Raw genomic sequence first — 17,730 nt, forward strand, 5'->3', positions numbered from 1 at the left:
TCTTTTTAGCACACTTTCTTTCTCTGGGAAGAAATACTCCTTTATAGAAATCTTCTGTGGAGGTTTTACATAAACTCAGTAATTACTGATTCACCACTGGGATCATCACCCTTACAGTCACCCAGGTTTGCAACCTCATTATACATCCTTAACTCTTTATTTTTCCTCACACCACTCCCCATACCCTTATGAAATGATCTGTTGACTAGGTAGCACACTGGGGAGAATGCTAGACTTAAAATGGAAAGAACTAGTGAAATCTACCTCTGACACTTTCTCTGTGATTCTGGGCTAATATCACCTACCTCACAGGGTTATTATGAGGATAAAATGAAATAATATGCACAAAGTATTGTACAAATTTAAGGTGCTATATAAATGCTCGCTATTGTTTGTATCATCAACATTAGCACTTGTCACCTATCCCTCCAACTATGATAATTGCCTTCTAAATGGTCTCCCTGTTTTTAGTATCCTCTTTCCAATAGTCTCCCTTTTCCAATCTTTTAAGGCAAAATCAATATATCAACAAGTATCAAGTGCCTACTATGTTCCAGGCACTGTGTATTTACTAAGGAACCAATACAAAAAATGAAACACTCTCTACTTAAAATGAATTGACATTTTAAAAGAATCTGTTATAGTTGCTGTTTCCTATACATGGCATTCCCATCTCCTTGCCTCTGTGTTGGCAGTTCCTCATGCCCAGAATGTTCACCTTCCTTACCTCTAATGAGAATTCTTAACTTCCTTCAAGTTTCAATGTGGGTCTGACTTTCTATAGGTTCTTCCCAATCCTCAATATTATTAAGATCCTCTCTCCTTCTTCAAATCACTTTATTTTGTATATTTTGTATTTATCACATTTGGGTGCATTAATTGATTTTTTCTGTTCATTCTTCCAAATCAACAATTTGGCTAATTCCCTGAAATTTCTCTAGGAGGCATCTTTTCTTATAATAGGCCATCCTAAGAAATTGGGGATAAATATATTGTCCCCATATCATGTTGTCTTAGTCTCCCCTCTCTCCCAATGTTGGCAGTAATATATAGTGGAAGAATGTGGACTGAAAGTCACAAGAGCTGAGTCTTAGTCCCAGCTCCAATGCCATGTGATTTTGGACAATTTATTTCTATCTGTGCCTCAGCTTTCTCAATAGGGGGATAGATGATATAGTCTCTAAGAACCTAGCAAACTTTCACATCCTATAACTTTGAGAGTTAATTTTCCTCATTCCCTATGATCTGAATATTTGTATTCAACTGAGTCATTTAACTGATTTTGATTCTGTGAGCAACAGTTTTCCTTTAGTGTCCTCCCATTCCCAGTGAGAAAGGCAAAATTCTGAACAAACAGCTCCGGGGAACAATTTAGTCATGCAAAAAGAGAAAGGAAGGAAAAGAGACACTATCAACAAAAAAATGATCTAATAAATATGGAGTTATAGTTCTAAGGAAATCAGGCGATCCCAGTGGTGAATCAGCTACAGTAATTACTGAGTATATGTAAAACCTCCACAGAAGATTTCTATAAAGGAGTATTTCTTCCCAGAGAAAGAAAGTGTGCTAAAAAGAAAATAAAGAAAACGACCAGAGATTGGGAAGTAGCATGGTCAGACTCAGAAAGGTTTGTTCAGAGAACCACAGAAATTTAGAGTTGAAAAGGAACTCAGAGATCTGCTAATCTAACCCATTCTTGAAAGGAGCTCTTATGAAAACAAATCTCACAAATGGTCATCTAGTCTCTGCTTAAATACCTCCAATAGAAGAAAACTCACTATCCCTTGAGGCAACTCATTGCACTTTTGGATAGCTCTAGTGGTTTGAAAGTTTCTGCCTAAATTATTTTTGGCAACTAGATGGCACAATGGAGAAAGCACAGGATCTCTCCTTCTCCCTCTCCCTCTCCTTCTCTCTCTCCCTCTTTTTCTCCTTCTCCCTCTCTCTCCCCCTGCCCTTTCTCTCTGTTTCTGTTTCTGTCTCTATCTCTCTCTCTCGCTCCATCTCTGTCTCTCCCTGTCGCTCCATCTCTGTCTCTCCAACTCTCTCTTTCTCTATCCCCTTCTCTTCCTCTTTTCTTCTCTTCCTTCCTCACTTCTTCCTTTTTTATCTCCCTTCCCCCTCTCCATTTGCAATCATATTACGTCATTAACTCATATTGGGATTTGCAGTCCATTAAAACCTCAGATCTTTTTCTGTCAAATTCCTCCCTTATCTTGAATTTCTGATATTGGTATTTTAAACTTGAGTGAAATTTTATTTTATCATATTGAATTTTATCATATTAGATTTAGCCCAATGCTTCAGCTGATCTTTATTCTGTTATCCAATGTGTTGGCTGACCCTCCTAGCTTTTCATCATCTTCAAATTGTATAAGCATACCATCTTTGCCTTTATCCAAATTATCAATAAAAATATTAAACCTTACAGAACCAAGCACAGATTCCTGAGGCACTCCACTAAAAACTCCTTTGAAGTCAATATTGAAAAATTAACAACCACTCCTCTAGTTCAGCTTTTCAAATTATTCCAAATCCATCTGATTGTATTGTCATCGAGTTCACATCTCTATATACCTTCCACAAGAAGGCTATGGGATACTTTACCAAACACTTTGTGAAAATCTAGTTAACTATATCTAAAGGATGGGAAATGAGTGTAAACTGTTTGCATTTTTGTTTTTCTTCCCAGGCTATTTTTAACTTCTGAATCCAATTCTCTCTGTGTAACAAGAGAACTGTTGGGTTCTGCACATATATATTGTATTTAGAATATACTATAACATATTTAATATGTATAAGACTACTTGCCATCTAGGGGAGGGGGTGGAGGGAGGGAAGGGAAAAGTCGAAACAGAAGTGAGTACAAGGGATAATGTGGTAAAAAAATTTCTCAGGCATATGTTCTGTCAATAAAAAGTTATAATAAAAAAATTATTACTCACAAAAAAGCCTATATCTAAAGGATTTTTCTGTTCTATCAGTATAATAACCTTTCAGAAAAAGGAAATAAGTTTAGTTTAGTATGATCTGTTCTTGAAGAAATGATGCTGGCTCACTATGATCACCACTTTCTTTTCCAGAAACTCAATAACTATCTCTTTCATAATCTATTCTAGAATTTTGCCAGGAATCAAAATCAAGCTCACTGGCCTATGATATAAAGACTTTATTCTCTATCTCCTTTGAGAATTGGGACATTTATAATACCTCTTTCATTCTTCAAATTTTCTAAATGCAATAACAGTAGTTTAACAATCATATTCGGCAGGATTTGGGTTGTTTTTTTTTTCAGCACAATAGGATTGAATTCATCTGGACCAGGAGTCTTGAATTCATTCAGGACATCAAGGCATCCTCTTATTATTGTTTCCATTTTGTTGTGTCCTTTCTAGTCTACAGATCATTGTGCCTGGTAGAGAAAACAGGAACAAAACAAGGAATGAGCAGCCCTATATTCTCCCTGTTGTCAGTTATTATCCACGCTGCTTCAAGCAGCAATTCTAATAGCCCTTTTTTGGTCTTCCTCTTTTTTCTAATCTAATAAACATCTTCAGTTGTTGTTATTGTTATTGTTAATTGCCTGATTGGTTCTATATCACCAAATCCTGACCTCGAATTTAGAACCAGGGTATACCTGGAACAGAAAAGTTTACAGAGATACATTTTACTACCAAGATTTAGTTGATGGAATCCATGACAAAAATATACCTCTGAAGGAGTAAAGCTCACTCAAAAGAAATAGGATAGATGAAGGGTGGAAGTGAAATAAAATTGTGTAATTTGGAACTATGCACAAAGGACTATCAAATTGTGCATACCCTTCATCCATCAGTGTTTCTGCTGGGCTTATATCCCAAAGAGATATTAAAGAAGAGAAAGGGACCCACATGTGCAAAAATGTTTGTGGCAGCCCTTTTTGTAGTGGCAAGAAACTGGAAACTGAATGGATGCCCATCAATTGGAGAATGGATGATTAAGTTATGTTGTATGAATGTTGTGGAATACTATTGTTCTATAAGAAATGACCAGCAGGATGAATACAGAGAGACTTGAAGAGACCTACATGAACTGATGCTGAGTGAAATGAGCAGAACCAGGAGATCATTGTACAGGAGAACATTGTACATTGTACAAAATTATAGGATGATCAATTTTGATGGATGTGGCTCTCTTCAACAATGAGATGATTCAAACTAGTTCCAATTGTCCAGTAATGAAGAGAGCCATCTACATCCAGAAAGAGAACTATGGGAACTGAGTGTGGTTCACAACATAGCATTCTCACTCTCTCTGTTGTTGTTTGCTTGCATTTTGTTTTCTTTCTCATTTTTTCCCAGTTTGATTTGATTTTTCTTGTACACCAAGATAATTGTATAAATATGTATGCATATGTTAGATTTACATATATTTATACCATGTTTAACATATATTGGATTACTTGCCATCTAGGGAAGGGGGTAAGGGAAGGGAGAGGAAATTGGAACACAAGGTTTTGCAAGGATTAATGTCAAAGAATTATCCATGCATATGTTTTGAAAAATAAAAAGCTTTAATAAAAAATGAGCAAAAAAGTAGAATTCCATATTAAAAAGACATATTTATGTGAAAAAATCCAGAAATCAGAGGAAGAAAACATAATGAAGACCATTTGTTGAAAATTTAAATAATCTTATTATTGGAATATGCTATAGAATCTCTGAACAGGAAGAGGAAATCAATTTTGAAGTAATTTTTATTACTAATATTTGGGGTTCTGGGACATTATTGTGAAAAAAAATTCTTTACAATACTTGTCAGACATGTATCACAAGTTAATGTAGACTGACACTGGGAGTGGGGTAGAGCTTGGACATCATACTTCTCTCAGCATATTCTGAGTTTTTTTAAGTCTACTATAACTGAACTATGGTTTATTGGTTTTTTTCCATAATTGAACCATAAGGTATGGTATCTCAATCTATGAATCTTTAAAGTATGCTGTATTAATAAAATGTTTAAAAATCAGTAAGACCTATATCAGATTGCTTACTGTCTTGGGGAGAAGGGAGATAAGGGAGGGAGAAAAAAAAGTTTGGAACATAAAGTCTTACAAAAATTAAAGTTGAAGACAATCTTTACATATATTTGGGAAAATACTATTAAAGAGAGAAAAAAAAATTAAAAGAAAGAAAAATTATTTATTCCTTCTTGAGTGGCCCACCATCCTCAAAAAGATAGCAAACTTTTGTTCCCATTTTTCTTTTCTTTTTTTAATGTTTATATACACATTTATTTGTATGTGCACACATATATACACAATATACATGTACAATATACATGTGTACAACATGCTCAAAAATACTCATATAGACAAATCTATGTTAATATAAGTTATCAAAAACTTAAAACTGCTCTAAGACTTTTGGGAATCCTGCATGCAAATTTATGCTTTAAGTTTGTTCCTATTTTTCAAAGGGCTTCAATTTCCTTTTTAGCTATTGCCTTCATCCTCTTTTGTTTGTAGGGTTGGCTTCTCTATTCTGTTTTGTTTTATTTTGCTTTTTAACATGTTCCAGAATGGAACTATGGGAAAGGGGGAGAGAAAAATGCCTGAGGTAACACCTTACACACCAAAATCCAGCAAACTTAATGGGCCTTTCTGTGTTCTGGGGAATACAGAAAGAATTAGCTTCATTTAATCTTTCCCCTAGTTTGAGGGAGGCAAAATATATGTATCAATAAAATTTCTTTGGTTCATTTTGAGCCCCCAGTTGGTAATTCTAGCAATTAGAAAAAGAATCCTCCTCTTCCTTTCTGTGCCCCTGAGCAGCAGTTACATCTCTCAACTACAATTAACCTAAGGACACATGGGGACAATGAACTACATCTAAAAGAAAACAGTTTGTCTTGAAAATGCATGTCAAATGTAGAAAGTGAACTTTTTTTTTTAAAGAAATGAAGAATGGGATAGACACAGAATAAGAGTCAGAGTATGGTAAGAGATAAGGAAATAGGAATTTTACAATTGTTTTCACAGAGATAGGTTCCTCCATTCTTCTGTGCCCTAAATCATTTGGTTATATGATTTTTTTTTCTTTTCATCAGTCACAGTTGCCCACAGCAGCCTCGTCAATAGTGATTGCAGCAGCTCTGGGAGGGGGTTGTTCTCTTATTTCCTCCCTGATAAGGACTTCCATCCTCTCTTAATCCCCCTGTTTACTCCTCACTTCTCATGAGATTTTTACTTTCATTTCTTAGGTTAGGGAAGAAAGGGGGCTGCCTTTTTTTCAAACACAATCACAGCCCTCAGGGGTCCTCAAATCAGAAAATATGAATGAGTTCTTCCCATTATGTAGGCATTCAACTATAATTCTTTGGCTGGAGAGATAATGGTACTACAATGTAAATTAATTGTGTCATCAAAAGCAGAGTAAATTAAATTAATTTAAGCAGAATTAAAATAAGGAACAAAATCCCACCATGATGCTATCAACATCCTAATTCTAGATCTTCATGACTTAGAACTACTCATGCTCTTCCAATCACTAATGTTAGGTAACCTAATCAACCATTTGGGGCCCATAACCAATATTGTTGTTAGTCTTCTTGTTGCCTCCAGAGACACTTCCCTACTTTTCATTGCTATTCTTTCTAGTTGCCTAACTTTGCACATTTGTGCACAAATATTTGCACATGAGTTTTGTTACTATAGAGAATTATACTATACATATGTTAATATATATATACTAATATGTAGTATAGAAAATTCATTAGGTAAAGGCAATATATTATAAATACATAAAGTTATGACAAAAAGAAAAACAGAAAGATCTGGGGCACCACATTTTAGGAATACCGTTGACAAAGTAGTACACCTACAGAAAAGGGATGCCAGGAGAATGAGCGGTTAGCCTTGAGATGGAAGGATCTAGGAGAAACAGAAGAGTTTTCTTTAAGTGAAGGGTTGCTGTAGGGAAGGAAGATTAAATCCATCCTATTTGGAGCTGGAAAACAGAAGCAGAAACACTGAAGTAATGTGGTAAAATAGAAAGCTCTAAATTTAGAGTCCAAAGACCTGGATCACCCGCACAAAGTACCTTTGTGAAGCTGGATAAGTCACTTCACTGTTTTAGTACTCAGTCATTTTAATTTGTCCATTTTCGCAACAATAAAGGACCCTTGTGGCCATAAAAACACCTTTGTGAGTTTTTCACATTCTGAAATGCTCTCCCGGACTGGTACTTCACCAAAAGCAGGCAGGAAGGAGGGAAGCTGTGTTGTCTGATGATCTTCAGTGGGACAGCTCCCACTCATAGAAGTTATTGTGGAAGTCATCATGACATCAGGGAGGTGCTACCATGACACACAAGTGAATTGTATTGCTATATTGTTAACATGTGTCTATGTGTATGTGAAAGAATTGCAAGCTCTAAAATGTTTATCATCACTATTCTTAGAGTTTTGAGGCAATGAGACCAACTGAGAGAGCACTGAGATGACAGCAGTCTGACTATGCAACTGGAACTATTCAATAAATCAATAAGCATTTATTAAGAGCCTATTTGTGCCAGGCACCATTCTAAGCATTAGAAAAAAAAATAAAAGAAAGAAAAGGCAGGGTGGTCTTCAGAGAGCTTACATTCTAAACGGGAATTTGTTGGGACAAGATGGGAGGAATGCATAGTAATCTAAATTGGGGGCAAAGCAAATTGTTTACTTTGGATAGCTTTTTTCATACTAAATAATTTGAGTGAAACAATGACAGGTGCTTGTCTAGGATCCCAAAGTATCAAATAATTATCCAAAAATAAGAAAATTTGGGTATCTTCTGTGTACCCAACCTGATACTATGCTTTGTATGGCACGCAAAAAAGAAAAAAAGAAAGAAAGAAACATAGACCTTGAAAAGTCTTAGGATCAGAGGTGACAGCTTAGTGCAATGGAAAGAGACCTGGGAAAGAATCTGGCTTCTGACATACACAACTGTGTGACTCAGGTCAAGCCAAAAAATTCATCTTAATCTCAGTTTCCTCATTTATAAAATGGGAATAACTATAGTGATCATGATTACCAATGAAACTACTGTTGGGGTCAAATAATATCATACTCTTTGCAAAATTCAAAAGTGCCATGTCAACACTTTGTAGATTCTCTGGATTCTCTTCAGGGAAACAAGAGAGGAAAAACTTTGGGAAAAGGCTAAATGTAAATGGACTTAAAGCTTGGGTTACAGAAAAGCAAAGAAGAGTAAGATATCATTATCTTGTATTTCAGAGTCATAGCTAAAAATTTTGGCATCCAGAGCAAGCTTCATAAAATGAGCTATTCATGTAAAAGAACATTTTGTGGCCTCAGTTTTCACCTGTGCAAAACTGAAATATTTAAAATAGATGATTTCTAGGGGCCCTCCTACCTCTAATGCTCAGATTTAAAGCCAGGCCAACCTGAGCTGCTCATTTTGACTTTCTACTTGGCAGAAGATGATTGCTCCCCTGGTGGGGGAATCCCAGTTTAGACCACCATCACTCCTCCTCAGTTGCAAGAGCAACATCCATACCTATAAACACAGGCCTCAGGCTCTAGCCCCAACACAGACTTGAAAAGAAAAATGAAAATACTGTAGTCCTGGGTGACTTCAATTGTTTTGTTTGTCTCCAGAGGCAGCAATTTCGGCTGCTTTGGTAGCTGGTAAGGAATGGTATTTTAAATGTTTTGACATTTGAAATGTGTGTTGGATACATTATCTCTGTTTAAATTACACTCTGGCTATGGTGACTCACATAGAGTTGATTTTGTATCACAGAGCTGCCGACACCATCAACCATTATGTTAGCCCTTGATCCCCAGGGAAAATTGATTCTAGACATTCATTGCACAGTCCATCCATCCCTTCTCCTGGGTACCCCAGTCTCAGAGATCTCAGGAAGCCCTCTGAAAATAGAGCTGTCACAGAGGAGGAGTTGTATGTATATAGTAAAGGAAGTAAGGAACTGCAGAGATCTCAGTTCGTTATTCAATTGTCTCTTAGCTCCAAAGCAACAGTTTATCACCCTGGTGAGGGCAAGGATGGTTAAAGGAAAGAAAATAAATCATACCTATCCAAGGTCACCCTAGAGCTGGAACCTACTACATCAAAATGTGTTCTTCTAAATATGTTCCTTCACTGAGAATAGAAAACATACTAATGATAAGATTAACTACTTTGGACTAATTGCAAGGAAGATCCATGTGAAGAAGTAAGTCTGAATTGTACTCTTTGTAAAGAAACAGAATTTTGTTGCAAATATTAGACCATAGAATTTTTTCTTTGGTTATTGTTGTTGCCCCAAACAAATTCTTGGATTTGGAATGACTTATCAATTATTGAATTAATTACTGAAAGGATCCTGAGAATACAAATAAGCAAAATTATGAGACATGAAAACATTATATCCAAGGGAGAAAGAAGGAAGAGGGAAGGGGAAAAAATCAGAGGAAGCTTCACAAATATATGTAAATAGGTACTTCTAAAGTGTTTGAAACTAGGGTGTTTTCTGAAAGAGTTGCTGTCAATTGGTGCCATTGGCTTACTTAGAAAGTAATTTTTAGCCATTTAAAAATAAACCTACTAAATGTAGATCAAGGCATACTTTTTCTTTATTTATTTTTCTTTATTTATTTTTATTTTTGGTCTGTGTTTTCTTTTACAACATGACAAATCCAGAAATGTTTTTCATGACTGTATATGTAAAACCTAGATCAAAGTGCTTGCTTTCTCAATGAGAGGGGGAAGAGAGGAGAGAAAAAGGAAAACAATTTGGAACTTAAAATTTTAAAACCAATGTTCAAAATTATTTTTGGTGTGTAATTTGGGGAAAAAATAAATATTAAATTAAAAAAATAAACCTAGCTATTGAATCCAAGTTTCTAATTATTTCAATACAGATTAAGGAAATGGTCCTGGAGCTTTGTTAATCATTCAAAACATCTATAAGTAGCCACCATTTCAGAAGTTTTATATATACATAAAGATATACAATATATAATTCTTGTCTTTAAGGAGTTTACATTCCATAGGAGAGGCACATGAAAGGCAAAGATTCACTTAAGAACAGTATTTCTTGAACTATTTCATCTTTTCCTAAGATTGAAGTATTGCACCATTGGAGTAGACCTCAGAGATCATCTAATACAAATTCTGCTGAGCCAGAGTTCTCTCTATAATATCCCTGATAAATAATCATTCAATTTAATTGGAAAACCTTCTAGATTAGGAAACTTTCCAAGTAATCTTGACAGCTCATTAGAAATTCTTCCCTAGACTGAGCTAAAAGCTGTGTCTTTTCAATGTCTAAGATTCCTAATTCTATCTTCTATGGCTAAACAAAGTTAAGTGTAAGCCTTCTATACATTTTGCAAAGGAAGAAGCTATTATTCAGTCATCTTAGTCATGTCCTACTCTTCATGACTCCCATTTGGGGTTTTCTTAACAAAGATACTAAAGTAGTTTGTCATTTTCTTTTCCAATTCATTTTACCCTGTTTGATACAGGGTTAACTGACTTGCCCAGGATCCCACAGTTAGTAATGTCTGAGGCCAGATTTTAACTCAGGAAGATGAGTCTTCTTGATTCCAGGCCCAATGCTGTTTTTAGTGTGTTACCTAGTTGGCCCCCCAAAAGTCCAAAAAAAGTAAAATGATATGTCCAAAGTCACAAAAAAGGTGGCAGAACCAAGATTTGAACACAGATTTTCTAACTCCAAATCTAACATTCTTTTTATTGTATTTTCCAATGGAGAGTTGTTTATTCTTTGAGGCATATATTATTTGGTAGGAAACATTGGAGACTTTGTTTAAAACTATTTTATTTTTCATTTGCATTCATTATTTATATTTTTGTTTTTAGGATGATAGAATTTTTAAAGTTTTATTGTTAGCTTTTGTTTTTATGTCACAGTCATTTCTGAATATAATGTACATACATACACTTATAATTACTTTCCCACTGTATCATGAGCCTGGAGAGCACTCAGGGGGGGAAATAACATACAAGTGAAACGGAATAATGCTTGTATCTGATTTATACACATCAGTCTGCCATTAGAGTTCTCTACCTCTTCATTTCCTCATCTCTCCTCCAGGACTAATATTGGTCTAATTATATAGTGTTCAGTTTCATTACTTTATTCTTTTCGTTTGCATTTCAATAAACATTGTACCTATTTTTTTCTTCATTCTAATTACTTCATTATATATCAATTTATACAAATCTTCCATGTTTCTCTGAATTCCTTCTATCCCAGTCCTTACTACCACATAAATGTTGCTATGGCTATTTTGATTCATATAAGAGTTTTCTGTCTGTCTTTAACCTTCTTGAGTTATATACAGAGAAGTGGAATTTCTGAGTTTCATATAATTCCAAATTGTTTTCCAGAATGGTTGGATCAATCACAGTTCCACCAACAACATTAGCATTTTAGTGTGCCTTTCTTCCCACAACCAATGTTGTAACATTGACTGTTTCCATATTTTATCATCATTGATACGGCAATTTCACATTGTTGTTCATTCATTTCAGTCATGTCCAATTGTTCATGACCCTTTTGGGGGTTTTCTTGACAAAGATACTGAAGTAGTTTGCTATTTCATTCTCAGAAACTGAGGCAAATGGAGTAAATTGCCCAAAGTCACAATGAGTAAGTATCTGAGACTGAATTTGAACCCAAGTATTCCTGACTCTAGGTTTGACCCTTTGATTCACTGCACCAACTATCTGCCCAACATTTCAAACAATACTTACAGGCAAATACTATATTATCATTCAAGGCTTCTCCAAATCCAGTGTTTGGTACCTAGTAAGTGCTTACAAAAGGCTTTTTCCAGGCTAAATCTTCCTAGGTCCTTCAAACATGTGGTAAGGTTTATGTGTCCTCAAAATCTAGATCACTTTCCTCTGCATATGTTCTAGCTTGTAATTGCCCTTCCTGAAATGTGGCATCTAGAATTGCATATAATCCTGCAGCTGCCATTTGACCAGATTTTGCTATACTGAAACTATAATTGTGTGGCTCTTGAGACAATGTTTTTATTAAAGTTATATCATTTTTGTCATCATGCTGCATTGTTGACTCATTGCAATAAGCCTTCAGATCTTTTTTTATATGGATCATTGTTTAGGCATTTTTTCCCCTCCTGCACTCAGGGAGTTGATATTTTGAACCCAAGTGTAGGTTTTAATATTTATCTTCTTTAAATCTCATCTTACTAGTTTCAAACCATCATTTTAGCATGTTGAGAACTTTTTAGATATTGATTTTATTTTCCAAGTGCTTCTCATGCCAAAATGTCAAGTAATATTGACCTTACAGTCCATCAAAATAATTAAAATGACAAACTCAGTAACAGGTCTTGTTCCCTCTCATTGGAGCCTCTGAGCATTAAGTTAAAATAAATTGAGATGAATCTGAATAATTGCACATTTGTCCTTCATACTTGTAGACACAAACTTTAGAAGTCTGAGTCCAAAGAAAACCAATTCCAGAAAAGAGAAGCTATTGTTTTCTTCCATATCCAATGTGATGCTACTAAGTGGGACAAGGGCAACAGTAAAGAGAAGTAAGCTCTAGTCTGAGTTTAAATTCATGAAAAATTATACAGATACAAATGCTCTCACAGTGAATTTATAAACCTAAAACCCAACTCAGAGACACCACGATTTCAGATAGCTTCTCTTAATTTAGCAAAAAGCATTTAGATCTGAAATTCAAAATACATGTTAAGAGCAATTCAGAAGAGAAAAAAATTTAGCAACTTATTTTTTTCCCGTCATGAGATTGCAAGCCATATGTACTTGGAAATAAAAAATGTCAAAATATTTTAGGAAGAAAAAAATCTTTTTAAAAAAATCAAAGAACAGTTATAAAGCCACTTGAAGCCATTATCCACCTGCCTGTGGGAAATTATGTTAATATTTATTGAGGGCCAGCTGTGTGGGAGGTTGAGGAGAGAATAATAATTTTATTAATGATACTTCTTGCAGTATCTGTGAATATTATTCTTTCTTTATTTCCTTCAATGAATTATTTAATCCCATTGTATGCCCAGGCTAGGCAAGCCTCTGAAGGGGTAAGAGTTTACAATCGAATTGAATTATTGAGAGAATATGTACACACTAGAGAAAAATGAATTAACAATCCCATGGTAGCATTGCCATATTATACATTGAAATATACTGCAAGAGATCAGGGGAGGAAAAGAAAGAGTACTATAGGATGCAATGATTAGAGAGAGCTCCACAGATGAAGGAGGCCATGAGCTGGACTCTGAAAATCAGATAAATTTTATAGACATAGAAGAACAGCAAAGAATGCCATGAACAGAAGTAGAAGTTGAGACTATATAAAATACATTAGTTCATTCAGTGGACAATAAGACTAATATGGCTGGAATGGGCTTTATACTGTAGCATGGGAGATGAAGAGGGGAGATACTGACAGATGAAGCATTAAGGGGCCAGGTTTGCAGGAATTTGACTTCTAGGCTAAGGAATATAGACCTTAATCTATGGACAGAGAAGACTGATTGAAGATATTTCAATAGGGAAGACTCATGGGATCATCATTACAGAACCAGAAGAGGCCTCAAAAGCCATATTCAAATCCTTCATTTTGCAGATATGGAAATTGAAGACTACAAAAGTTCAGTAACTTGACCAAGATCAAATAAGTTATAAGCATCAGAAATGATATATCTGTTTGAGAATGATTCATCTGGCTTGCAATTGGCCCTGCAGCATAGGGAACAGAGAACTGACAATCAGGAAGAGCTGAGTTCAAATTCTAATTATAAATACTTATTAGTTATGTGAGGGGATCTTAAACTTTTTCCATTCATGGCCCCTTTTCATCTAAGAAATTTTTGTGTGATCTCGGGAATATATATATTAAAAAAATTTACTGATAATAAATCATATAAAATAGATATAAGAATATATAAATATAAATGCAAATAGAAAATAAATAAAATAGGTATACATATCAAACATTTATTGATAATAAATCATATAAATAGGTATATGAATATATAAATATAAATAGAAAATAAATAAAATAGATATACAAATCAAACATTTACTGATAATAAATCATATAAAATAGGTATATAAATATGTAAATACAGATATAAAATAAATATACAAATCAAACCTTTGCTGATAATAAACATTTGTGATAAATAAATCACAAATAATTTTGTTACCCCTGCATTCAGTTAAGAAACCCCATATTAGATCACTAACCACCACAGTGGCTGTGTGACCACTGGAAAATCATTTAATTTTTCAATGCTTCCAGTAGCTCTCCATGATTATTATTTACAAATGAATTGAAGATCTGATCACCATCAGTAAATTTCTATACCAGAAGCTTCTTAAATAGGTGATATAAAAAGCCTAGATTCATTTTGGAGGTTCACCAAAATGGAGGGGAGAGAAACTGAGGATAAGGAAATCACTGAGGAAGTTTCAGTGATAGTCATGATATAAAGTACTGAGAGCTTTCTACAAGAGGATAAAATAAAGTACAATTATTCCACTTTTTTTTTTTTTCTTCTACAGGTCAATGCATTCATCTCCTTCCTCTTCCCAATGGTGGTCATTTCAGTGCTGAATACCATCATTGCCGACCAGCTTACCATCATGTTCCACCAGGCAGCCCAGCAGAACCAGGTCTGCACGATTGGAGGGCAGCAGACCATGCTCAGTATGTCCATAGAACCCAGCCGTGTCCAAGCTCTAAAGCATGGAGTTCGAGTTTTGCGTAAGTATCCATCTATTCTCAGGGGAAGCAGAAGAGTATGTACTGAGAAGTAAAGGGACCCAGGTGTTATTACGGGAGATGGCTTTCAGAACCTACCAAAAAGGACAGCTCATTTCTTGTGGTCAACTTAGTTCTACTGAACAAAACTGTTTAAACTCCTGCCAATAAGAGCTGTGCTAGATGCTGGGAATAAAAAAATGAAAGATAACCTATCCTCAAGGAATTTACATGGGGTGAAAAGGGAGTGGGTAGATAATGCATGTAAACCAGTAAATTAAAAGTGCATACAAGTCACTAAAAATAACCTGAAGAAAGAGATGTTAGAGTTAAGAAAGGCTTTCTAAGGAGGGTACCTAACCTGTGCTTTGAAGAAAGCTGGGGATTCTACAAGGCAGAAATGAAAAAAGGCGGCTCCATTGCATAAAAGGCACAAAAGGGGTAGAGGGAATGTTGGACACAGAAAACAGGAGAAGGGCTTTGACTGGAACCAAAATCACGTGGAGCAGAGTAAGATGAAGTAAGACTGGAAAGATGATTAGGTCATTTATAACCAGAATTAAAGGGTGAGTCCCTAGAAACATATCTCTGTGTGCATATGTATATGTGTGTATACACACATACATACATATGTATGTGTATATATGTAAATTAACATGTATATGGTGCTTTAAGATTTATAAAGTGATTTACATGCATTATTTCATTTGATCCTTATAACAACTCTAGAAGATAGATACTATTATTATACCTTTATTATACTTTACAGATGCACAAACTGAGGCAGACCAAGGATAAATGACTTGCCCAAGGTCATACAGTTAGTAAATATCTGAGGCTGGATTTGAAATGAGATCTCCCTAATTTCAGGTCTAGCTCTCTATCTACCTCACCACCTGTCTCACATAATATTATACATAAATTCCTTATGTCATGCTCTTTTCAGCTTTATTCAAGGTCAGAAATATTGTGTGAATAACTAATAGGGATAATGTAGTGTAGGGCAATGGAAAGTACACCACCTTAACAATCCAGAGCCCAGAGTTCTAGTTCCATCTCTACCAGCAGAGCATAGGATTTAGATTTAGATCTTGAAGTGGAAGAGAAAAGAAATAAACATGTATTAAACACTTGCTATGTACCAGGTACTATTCTAAACTCTTTTTTTTAATAATAGCTTTTTCTTTTTAAAATATAAGCAAAGTCTTCAACATTAATCCTTGCAATATCTTGTGTTCCCAAAATTTTCTCCTTCCCTCTAATCCTTGCCCTAGACAACAAGTAATCCAATATATGTTAAACATGTACAATTCTTCTATACATATCTTCACCCTTATCATTATGCTAAATTTGTTACATTTATGATTTCCTTCAATCCTCACAACAACCATGGGGATGGTAGGTGTTGTTATTATCCCAATTTTACAGTTAAAGAAATTGAGACTATGACTTGCCCAAGGGCACACAGCTGGCAGGGGTCTGAGGCCACATTTAAACTCAGGTCTTCTTGATTCCAGGTTCAGTGTTCTGTGCACTATGGTATAACCTAGCTGCTCTATGGGACCTTAGAGAATAAATTTTAACTCCTTCATTTTATAGACAAAAAAAAAATCACAAAAAACAATATGATATATTGGAAAGCATGCTGGATCTATAGTCAAATAACCCAGATTAAAATCCTCCCTCTCTACTTTGCTACCTATGTATGGTCTGTTTACATCCAACATGGTAAGCTATGACTTTTTTTTTTTGGTCCATGGATAGATAACTCCTACAACCCCTTTCAGATACTTTCTTTTTTCCTGTGTTGGTCTCCAAGTCTCAGCCTTATCCCTACTCCAAATCCCATATCTTACTTCTTACAAACTTTCTCCTACTCATTCAAAAATTATTTAAGTACCTATTATGTGCTGGAGATAAAAAAAAATTGGAAAGTCCCTGCCTTCAAGAAGCATAATAGAGGAGTTGACTAAAATAAAATAAAATACAAAAATCTATATTGTGTAAGGCATACCAGGTAGTATGGGAAAGGAAGGGCACTAGCAAACTAAGGGAGTGGTCAGGAAGGCTTCATGCAAGGGACACAAGTTGAGTTCCAAAGGAAAATGAGGATTCCAAGAAGCAGAGGTAAGGAGGAAGAACTGAAAGCATAGGGAAGAGTCAGTACAAAGATCCCATCAAAGTTGTCCTCTTGAAAAGCATCCTAAAGTTCTAATTCCTGATAATGCAACAATGACTGTTAAAGGTCCAAGTATGACCTTTCTCTTTGAGGGTACTTGCCTTCTAATTGAAAATTTTTGGAGATGAAAAACTTTCAAGATGCAAAGGAAATAAATCTTTAAAAGCAGGAAAAGGGGGAGATCTTGGAAGCCTTTCTATAGGGCAGGGGCTCTCAACAGAGCAGTCATATTTTATGACTGGTCATTGAGCTATTCCTCAGCAAAGCTAAGATAGTTTCAAAGTTTCACTTAAATAAAATTATTATCTATTTCTGGAGCTCCATTTTTTAAATCCTTCATTTCATCTAAATCATAGCTTATGGACATTGTTACTCACTGTCCAAGAGATTTATAGCATTTGGGGGGAGGTTCCCTTCTTGGTTTTAAATGAAGATATCTCCCCTAAACCATTCATAAGTGACATCATTGACATTAATCACTACAGACCAACTGGGACTCAACTGGAGAACAGAGAAGATCATGGTATTCTCCAAAGCTACCCACTAGTAATCCTTTCTTAAGCTTCTCTATAGAATTAATCAGAATGAATCATTTCAACCTCAGATTTCTGGCTGCTAAAGATTAAACCAAATTATTTTAGAAGAAGAGCAGTTGCCTGTAGGGTCAGTGCCCCAGCCTGCCCAACCACCCAGGCCATTTCTCTGCATCTGAAGGCAGCCAAGAAAAGGCTGGGAGGATAAATTGGTTCCCTACCATGACATAAAAATGTAGAG

The 17,730-nt window shown here is 35.3% G+C and overlaps 1 protein-coding gene across 1 annotated transcript in view; it reads left to right on the forward strand.

The window, feature by feature from the left end:
* The window catches only part of NTSR1 (neurotensin receptor 1), a 137,167-nt gene that overhangs the window by 88,445 nt on the left and 30,992 nt on the right, over positions 1-17,730 (forward strand). Inside the window, exon 2 of the mRNA XM_051976713.1 lies at positions 14,579-14,780. Within this exon, the coding sequence (XP_051832673.1) occupies positions 14,579-14,780 (202 nt within the window). The remainder of the gene's footprint in view (positions 1-14,578; positions 14,781-17,730) is intronic.

This window comes from Antechinus flavipes, chromosome 2, assembly GCF_016432865.1.
Source record: "Antechinus flavipes isolate AdamAnt ecotype Samford, QLD, Australia chromosome 2, AdamAnt_v2, whole genome shotgun sequence".
Classification (NCBI taxonomy): domain Eukaryota; kingdom Metazoa; phylum Chordata; class Mammalia; order Dasyuromorphia; family Dasyuridae; genus Antechinus; species Antechinus flavipes.